The sequence below is a fragment of the Botrytis sinoallii genome (assembly GCF_014898435.1).
Source record: "Botrytis sinoallii strain Bc 23 chromosome Unknown BSIN_002, whole genome shotgun sequence".
Taxonomy (NCBI): domain Eukaryota; kingdom Fungi; phylum Ascomycota; class Leotiomycetes; order Helotiales; family Sclerotiniaceae; genus Botrytis; species Botrytis sinoallii.
This window is the reverse complement of record NW_024066029.1, coordinates 2,025,140-2,034,938: the sequence shown is the minus strand read 5'-3', so window position 1 is coordinate 2,034,938 and position 9,799 is coordinate 2,025,140. Positions and strand designations below refer to the sequence as shown.

Here is a 9,799-nt window from a genome sequence, read left to right as displayed (position 1 = left end):
CATCCCAGCACCACAAGCTCACACCATCATTCAACAATACGCGACTCTACTTTTCGTTTCATGTCTCATTTCAATTATATTCGCTTCGCGGCGTGTTGATAGGACAAGTCGTAATGTCGCCGGTGCTTTATCGTTGTATCATGTTGCTCCTGCTATCAGAGCCGGAGGGAGGATCTTAACTGGAGAAGGATTCGGAAAAGGAGTGAAGGGATTGGGAGGTCCTGGGGTGCATTTGTTTGTGCATTTTATTTGTTGTGCTGGTCTTTTGAGACTTTTTCTATCACGGAGAAGGAAGAGATGATTTTGAAGGGTCGCTTTGATTATTTGTTCGGAGGTGTGGATGGGTTTCTCTCTGGGTTCATCTATCATTTCTGAGATGAATGGGAATGCAACTCATTAATATATACTGGATAAATTTGCAAAGTGCCATTGAAAGACGAGATTGCGTCCAGTACCTATTTTGATATTACAGCTTTCTGCAATTTGGCCTGTTGATTTATTGCTTACGAAGCCACAGCGCTCATTCTCCACCTTTGGCTCCTTATCCACCAATGAAACCCTGCTTAAGATGTGGTTTAGTGTCTCGTATCCATCACCCCTTCATTGGCCGCCTTACAATGAGTTTGCAATCTCTAGTCCACTTCTCAACTTCATCTAATCAAATATGGCTTCTTCAAATCCCAAAGAAGCGACAAGACGACCCCATAAAAAGTCTAGGTATGGGTGCAAAAGCTGCAAGACAAGGCGATTGAAGGTTTGGACCCCCATTCTTGATCAATTACACCACCAATCCCCGATTCTAACGGCGTCTCTAGTGCGATGAAACCAAACCAACATGTGCAAATTGTCTGAGGCATAGCATACAGTGTGAATATTTATTCTTACCTCTCAATAATCCTGCGCTTCAAGCACTTCCCACAAAGAAGTTACCTCTACCCACTACAGCGACAGTCACACAACGAAATGCTCATTTCTCGCGTCCTGTTCCACGCAATCCCATATCTTTCTACTTCCCGACCTCGATTTCCACTACCGTCTCAGGAAAGGATGAAGCACTTGAGTTCCGCTTATTTCAACACTTCATAAATATCACCGATGTTCCTCAATTATTTTCTGTATGCAACATATCACTATGGGTCATTCAGCTCGCTTGTCGTCATCGTTCAGTAATGGAAGCTTTGTTGGGAGTTTCTGCATTTCATCTCCGGAGTTCATTTTCATCATCCTCTTCTCCTTTTCCTACCAGTACAATACCTGAAAGTCAATCAGAGAGAGAAGTAATAAAAGCTAGTCATCATTATATGGGACTAGCTATCGCAACACATCGGAAATTAATCATCGAGGAGGGTGTTACAGAGAAGACAGCCGATGCAGTTCTGGGGTCTTGTTTGTTCATCACATATCATGCTACAGGAAGTCAAAAATTCCTCAATCAAGCTCATAATGCAGAGCTCTCTTCCAGCAGCAATACAGAAAGACACAGAGAAACATGTAGAGTACCACTCCATTGGTTCGTCCCCATGAAAAGTCTCAAGGATATGATAAACTTAGCCGCAACATATGTTCAAAACGAAGGCATGAGAACACTTTTTGAATGGGAAGAAGCCAATTTTAGGGTCATTCTACAAAATGAAACGTCGCCGGATCCCGATAATGATTATCCTATAACATTCAATTTTCTCCTTGACGATTTACCGCTTGATGCTCCGGATTATAAAACCTATGCTCTTTGTACCAAATATTTGAATATCCTCGGCGGAGGTGAGATCACTAGATTTATTCTGAAATTCCCGGCATTGGTACCCCCGAGATTCGTGGAATTGTTAAGGGAGAAAGATATGAGGATGATGGGTATAGTTGGGTATTTTTTGATGTTGGTGAGGAGAGCAGATCATGAGAAACACTTGTGGTGGATGGCAGGAGCGGTAGAAAATGATTGGGAGGGAATGAAATATGCGTATGAAAGTGATGAGGTATGGAATAAGAGGATGGAATGGGCTAGGAGGGAGATTGAGGGTGGTGAGTTTATAGACTTTGGGGTCGGTGAGGCGTTGGCTAGAAATTAGGGAATACTTTATACCTTTTACCAGCATAATCGTTCGCTCAGGAAACTCCCAATTCTAAAAGCAACCTACACTAATATCGGATTGCGTGGGCAATCTGTCCGAAGACTGTAAAGGGAGGGGAGGAGAAGAGCAAGGGTGAGGGGAAGCTCAGGTTATTTGCAAATTCGAAGATGCTCAATATGGTACATCGCTGTGATGTTTCTCACTTCCGATTCTAGACCTTCCAGGGCCACCGGTAGTTCACATGGTAGGTTCGTCATCACATGATGGTCATGTGATGTTAATTCTGAACCTCAGACTTCTGGACGCACAGACTTTAGATGCTATGTAACCGATATCCCTACTATGTGCACGGCCCTACTATATGCACACTCTTATTATTCATATAAAATATTATATCAAATTGAATTAAAAATTAAAAAAGCAATTAAATTATTTGAAATTCAGAATTAAGATAATTTGAATAAATTAATATAAAGTTTTGAAATAAAAAATCTGAAATTCTAAAAGTTTATAATAATAATATTAATAAATAAGATATTGAATTTTTATATAAGTGTCACGGTGTGAGTTCATGTGATATGCTGGTCCTATCGGAGAGGACCGAAAGGAGCGCTCGCACTGGAGCGCAAGCGAGCTAGAGCCCGATCGGGCTAGCTCGTTGTGAAAATTTTGTATATCTTCAATTCAGAAGATTCTATATTGTAGTTCTTTAAGCTATATCTTAATCTTTAATCTGAACCTATTATTCGAATCAATATAATTTTGCTAGATTAAAGTAAAATTATTAGAATCCTATTTTGTTCATTTATTTTTATGATATTATGTAGCTCTTATCTATTAAAATATTACTTTCACGATGATTGCTTTGCACCTGCCTGGCCGGTCTGAGAACTCCTCAGAATTTGGTGTTTCTGTATTAAAGAACCCTTAGATTTGATATCAATACCTCCAATCGATATTTATATATTATATTAAGTTAAAGGAAACTAATAAATTATTTGAATATAAAATTTCCAAATCTTTAGTTTGTAAATATATTCAAGTTGCTTTATATAAACAAATTGCTATTCAAAATATCTATTTATTTAATTGCTTTATCGAATTTATATTTATTATATCTATTTATTTAAAAACCATATCTCCCGAAACTCTTATTAATTCTATCCTCGAACCTATTATACCTACTCCGATTATTCAATTGAATAAGTATATTCCTAATCCGAAAGAGTTTGATAACATCTATTCCAATCTATATAGATTTGTTTAATAGATATATAGAAAATTGAATGCGAATAATAATAGATTCCTGATAACTTCTGTTTACTTAATTTATATTACTAGAAAACTTATTGGAAAGGTATACGAGCTTATACTATCTAAGATTTCTTATAGAATTCCTTAATTTACTAATTATATCACACTTTTCAAATATCTCGAAAATGCTTTTGAGAATTTTGATTAAATACAAAATATATAAAATAAATTATATATATTAAAGTAAAAATACCTCGATTTTAGTACCTTCTTTATAGAATTTCAAAGACTTGTTTTAGAAGAAGAAATACCTAATAATACTCTAACCCCACTCCTTTTTCAAGGAATCTCTTATGAACTACAAGATATACTATTACATAATCTCATTCCAACCCATGAATTTTGTTAATACACTAATCACCTATAACAATTCGATAATCAATTTTATTAATACTAATAATAAATCCACTATATTCATCCTATTGCTTTCGAAACTTCATTTCAAAGAATAATCGCTATTCCATCTTTACGACTCGTTAGCCTGAAGTCTACTCCTGAAGACCTAATGAATCTGAGCTTAGGAAAAAAGAAATACACTGCTAGGAACCTAGATTTGTGGCAGGAACGCGGCAAATGCTATTGCTATGGCTCTATCAGCTATTTGATATAAGATTGCCTATACTCCGATACTCGTCCTATTCAACTCTGAATTATTACTATTACAACCAGCCCTACGAAAACCAGCCCTATATTGAACAGTCCTTCGAGGGGCCGAGTCCCTATCTATTCCCTACCTCGCTCTCCTCCCCGCTTACTGATTAGCTCAGTCAATTCGGAAAACAGAATACACCTAACCTAAATCATAATCAAAACAATCCTTTATATACTTTCTGCTTATCTGCTGCTATTATTTATAACCTTTTTTTAGAAAATAAACTAAACAATTATACAGATCTGATAATTTTATCTATTACCCTACTCTTGGAAAAAAACACCCTCCCAATATATACTATAATCGATAGCGGATGTAAAGGAATTGCCTTTACAAATCAAAACTGGATATCTTCCCAGAAAATACTAATATACCAACTATCTATAGCATTTGAAGTTATAGGATTCAATAGAAATACCCTACCCGATAATCAAGTTATTTTCTACATCCAAATAGGATTCAGAATTAATAATCATATCAAAAAAAAGATTGTTTTGTATATAACCGAGCTAATTTATTATTCTATTATACTAGGAATAGCTTAGCTTAAAAAACACAATCCCTATATCGACTTTGCAATAAACTTGTTCTAGTTCGATAGCTTGTTTTGCTATGAATTTTGTAACACTTTGTCCCACCTATTCCATATAAAAGCTCTACCAGATATTCCTTCAAAAAGCTTAATCTGTATACCTGCCTGCCCGCTTCGAAGAGTTAAAGAATAAGGATATAGCCACAATCTCCCTAAAAGCCTATTTGACTTATACTTATTGAAAATATGAAATATTCTAGATATCGATTAAACAAATTAATGATATTCTAAATAAAAAAAAGAAGATATTCGATCTTAAAGATTTATTACCTGAATTCCAAAATTAGAAAAATATCTTTTCCCTAAAAAATATAGAGAAGCTATCCCCTTATCGATTATACAATTATAAGATCTATTTCAAAAAAGAAGCTATTCCTTTTTTCAATACTTTATACTCTATATCCCACCCCAAATTAAAAGCTTTAAAAGAATGACTAAAAAAAAATCTTAGAAAAGGATTTATCCGACTAAGTTTTTCCCCTACCGCTTTCCCTATTCTATTTATCAAAAAGACTAATGAAAACCTCTGGTTTTATATAAATTATTATATTCTGAATAATCTTTTGATTAAGAATTAATACCCTTTACTATTAACAAAGGAATCTCTAAATAATCTAAAGGAAATGAAATATTTCAATAAAATTAATATTATTTCTGCCTTCAATAATATAAGAGTAAAAGAAGGGTAGGAGTATCTGATTGTATTCCGTATTCGATTTAGATTATTTGAATTCCTAATTATATCATTCGGGCTGACAAAAGCACCCACAATCTTTTAAAGGTTTATTAACAATTCTTTACAAAAATACTTAGATATATTTTGCATTGCTTACCTGAATAACATTCTGATATACAGTCAAACCCGAAAGGAATATATCTATTATATCTAGAAGATCTTGTAAGCATTGCGGAAAACCGGTTTGTTTACTAAATTCGAAAAGTGCGAATTCCTGAAATCCGAAATCAAGTTTCTAAATCTTATTATAGAAAGGGATAATATCCAAATAGATTCAGAGAAAATCAGAATTATTATGAATTGGAAACCATCTATTATTATAACTGATATCCAAGTGTTCATCGGGTTTGCAAACTTTTATTAATGATTTATTAGAAATTTCTCAAAGATTATCAATTCGATAATAGATTTAATTAGAAAGAATATTTCGTTTTTGTAAAGCTTTGCCTATCAAAAAGCATTTGATTGATTAAAGCAAGCATTTATCGAAGCCTTTATCCTGACTTCCTTTAATTGGGAAAAGGAAGTTATTTTAGAAACTAATACCTTTGATTATATATCTACCGGAATACTCTTCCAATACAACAATAAGGAAATACTGAGATCTGTTATATTTTTCTCAAAAAAACATTTGGCAGTTGAATATAACTACGAGATTTACAACAAAAAACTGTTAGCTATTATTCACTATTTCAAAGAGTGGCGCCCGGAGCTGGAAGGCGCCGCCTCCCCAATTCAAGTTATCACCGATTACCGAAATCTGGAGTATTTCATTACTATAAAGCTACTGAATCATTATTAAACCTACTAATCCGAATTTCTGTTTCAATTTAATTTCTGAATTATTTATCACTCTAAAAAGCTAAATGCCAAACTCGATATACTAACCAGAAGGTCAGAAGATTTTTTTAAGAAGGGGGAAGAAAGCAGGCTAAACGCATTAGGCGTATTATGTAATCATCTTGATTGATATAGTTAACTGGATTATATATAGCTTTTAATAGAATACGCATTACACTTAATATTAATAAATCTATTTATTTTATATGTCTTTTCTGGTGATCTATATAGGGATTCAAGATATATTCAATATCTTATTTCCATTCTCTTTACAGTTAAGTCTTTTAATTAAGAATATTTAGAAACCCTTTTTACCTTTAAGTTCGTTGTATGGCAGTGCTTGTACGACGATCAATATATTGGCATCAAAAAAGCTTTCAAAAGAGTTGTAGATATTATACAGTCTTGTTAATTTGGAGGACTGTTATATAGTTGCGGAAATCCAGTATTTGAATAACTCCTTTTGATTTTTATTTTTATTTTTCAAATACTTCTCTTTTCAGAAATACTCTATATATTCATTTCTATAATATTTCCTGTAAGGATTCAGTATCATTTTACTATCAGAATACAAATTCCTTTCGACTTTTAAAATACCTTTTTAATATTACTTTTGATTTCGGAAATCTGTAGTATAGGTTTTCAATCTTATTTTGAATAATACCAGTACTATCCTTTTCGAGCGAATCCAAACTATTATTTGATTCTTTCGATATTATTCTCATTTTAATCCTGAAGAACGAAATTTTTACCTCCCACTCGTTCAGTAGTTATTAGAGGATATACAAAACCCCTCCGAAAACCTAATCCTATTATTTATCAAACTATGACTTCGACTTTTCATCCTCCAAATTCAAGAAATCCTTTCAATATACTATCCATCAAATCCTTTTACGATATTGAATAACTTCATTATCTCGACAGCTCGTGCTGAATAAACTAAAGTCAAGGTTGACAATATACTATCTTTCTCGGGAGAAAAGAATATCATTAAATTATAGGTTTGGAAAGCTAAGCAAGCTATATATCTTGCTATTGATGATAATACTTATAAGCTGTATACCTTCTTCAATTTTGTTTTGTTTAAATTCGTTAATAGAGTTAATAAATGGCTAAATAAAGATAAAAAGTTTTCTGAGATTATAAATGATATTAACTTAGCAAGTAAGGTTTTATAAGATAAGTTTATTATTATTTTTATTAACCGTTTCTCGAGTAAGGAAGATAAAGATTTGGTATAAATGGTTTTTAATATTATAAGCTCTTTAGTTTAAGAGAAAAACAAATCTATTCAAAAATACTATTAATGTATTAAGGATTTATAGTCGGAAATGGACTACAAAGATATACCTTCCTCCAAGTGCAACACTGATATTCTTCAAGCCAATATTCAAAAAACCTTAGTTAAAGTATTTGTTATTGGTTTTATCGATCCTAATCTCTGTTTAGGATTTATCAAGCTAAATGCTATCTGTAGATTCTTAAATAAGAGTTATTCTATAGTATATAATACTTAGAAGAATATGGAAGTGGAAAAGATATTTGTTCAAAACGATATTGTTAATTATATTATTAATGTTTTAAAAAAACAAAATCTTAAGGATTTGTTCAAAGAGAAGATTGAATCTTTTTTAGAATAAATATTTTAATTCCAATTCTCCAATCGACAGAATCGGAATACCCCTAATAATAATTATAATTTTAATAATGGGGGAAATAATAGTTTGAGTTCGAGATTATCAAATCTAATATTCTAATCTGCTTATATTCAAGTTTCTGTACTGATAAATATACAAGTAAAAGAGACTGAATTAGATTTAAAGAATTCTTGGAATAATATTATTAATGGAATGGAACAATACGACTATTCAAAAAAGCCTTTGTATTTTAAGTGCGGAATTTATAGTTACATTAAGCTGAACTATATAAATCAATCTTTTCAATACTAGGAACAAGCCATTTTAAAAAGTATGATTTTCCCAAACTATTCTACTATAACTACATCAATAGCTTATATACACCCTCAATTGTTTAATACTAATAATCGAATTGATCTAAATAACTATCAGAAATCTAAGTCTCCCACCAGCCCGGACTCAATCCCTTTTAAATCAGATTCCATTTTCTCTTTGGCACAAATCAACGATAATTCAGATTATTCAAATAATGAAACATCTATATCTAAATGCATTTCTTTGGTATAGAATTTGATATAGATACAGATAACAAGCAAAAAAATCAAATTCAAGCTTTTAATCTATCGTCTTATAAAAGAGCTAAATCTAATAATATATCTAATACTACTAGAGATCAACATATTATACCTCGTATAAAGAATACTTATACAAAGGATACTCTCCACAATAGATATCCCAATATCTTCGCTTTTCACTCTCAAAAAAAACCTAAATCAATTCTAAAAAATCCGCCTCAAGCTCTATTTTGTGATTTCATACCTCAATTTTAACCAATTCAAATTCCTTTAAGTCTTCTTATAATATACAAATATAAGGAATACGTTTCAAAACTTATATTCTATTTAATTCCAATAAAGAGATCCACTAAGCCTTCTAAGCTTTTATTTAATATTGTAGTAAGAATAGGAGAAACCTCTGTTAACTATAAAAGCTTATTTTCCACTTTTAAATCGAAAATCTCTAAAATTGATATATTAACTCTTTATCAAATCTTATTTGATGTATCTAAAAACCTACAATGTTTTATGATTCGAAAAAATACTATTAAAAAGAAGAAGAAGGATATACAACTTACCATCGAGACTGCAAATAAATCTACTTTGTATACTATAATACAACCCGGATTCAATAATGATTTAACTAAAGTTCATTATATTTATATTATAAATATTATCTTGAATTAGAATCAAATAAAACAATATTTTTTATATCTACCAGATGATACAAATTATACATTAGAGTTCCGAACTGTACAAATCGATCTTATTAAGTCTATAAATCTGTAGGCAATTAAAATCCTGGTTTTACCCATTATTATTAAGACCTCTGATTAGGATAAAGCTTTTCGAGTTCAGGGAATTGTTTTAATTCTAAAAGAGGGATATACTACTGAAGTTGTTTTAAGCAGATCTCATTGTATTGTTAATTAAGGATTTGATAATAATATAGTCTCCTCAGTACTTGCTGATTATTTAGATCTATTACGATACTAGATTGCCTCGAAAAATATTATTTCTATAGGAACAGTCGATAATGGGAATACTGGATTAAGATAATATACTACTTTTAGCTTTACGGTTGAAGGCATTCAATGTATTATATATACTTTTATTCGATCCAATAATAAGAATCACCCTAATAAGGATAAAAAAAACCTATTTCTTGGTTTATTATGGCTTTATATTGTTAAAGATTATATTAACATTTTCAATTGCATTATTTCTATTAATAACAAGAATCTTTCGGAATCTTATATTTTTATTCAAATTCCACAATTAGTGTAATTACTTTTTTATCAATTAGTTCTTTATCCAGCAAACCCTAAATATTAGATTGCTAGACAAAAAGCTGAGATTTCTATAAAAAGTGAATTATTGAAATCAAGCTATTTTGATATAG

At 31.5% G+C, this 9,799-nt stretch overlaps 1 protein-coding gene across 1 annotated transcript; it reads left to right on the top strand.

Moving 5' to 3' along the window:
* Positions 1-664: 664 nt before the first annotated feature.
* EAF02_001654 (uncharacterized protein) lies at positions 665-2,066 on the top strand (the record flags this gene model as incomplete). The annotated part of the gene is made up of 2 exons (XM_038897702.1): positions 665-754; positions 816-2,066. The coding sequence occupies 2 exons, from the start codon at positions 665-667 to the stop codon at positions 2,064-2,066; spliced, it is 1,341 nt and encodes a 446-aa protein (XP_038762677.1).
* Between the last annotated feature and the right edge of the window lie 7,733 nt (positions 2,067-9,799).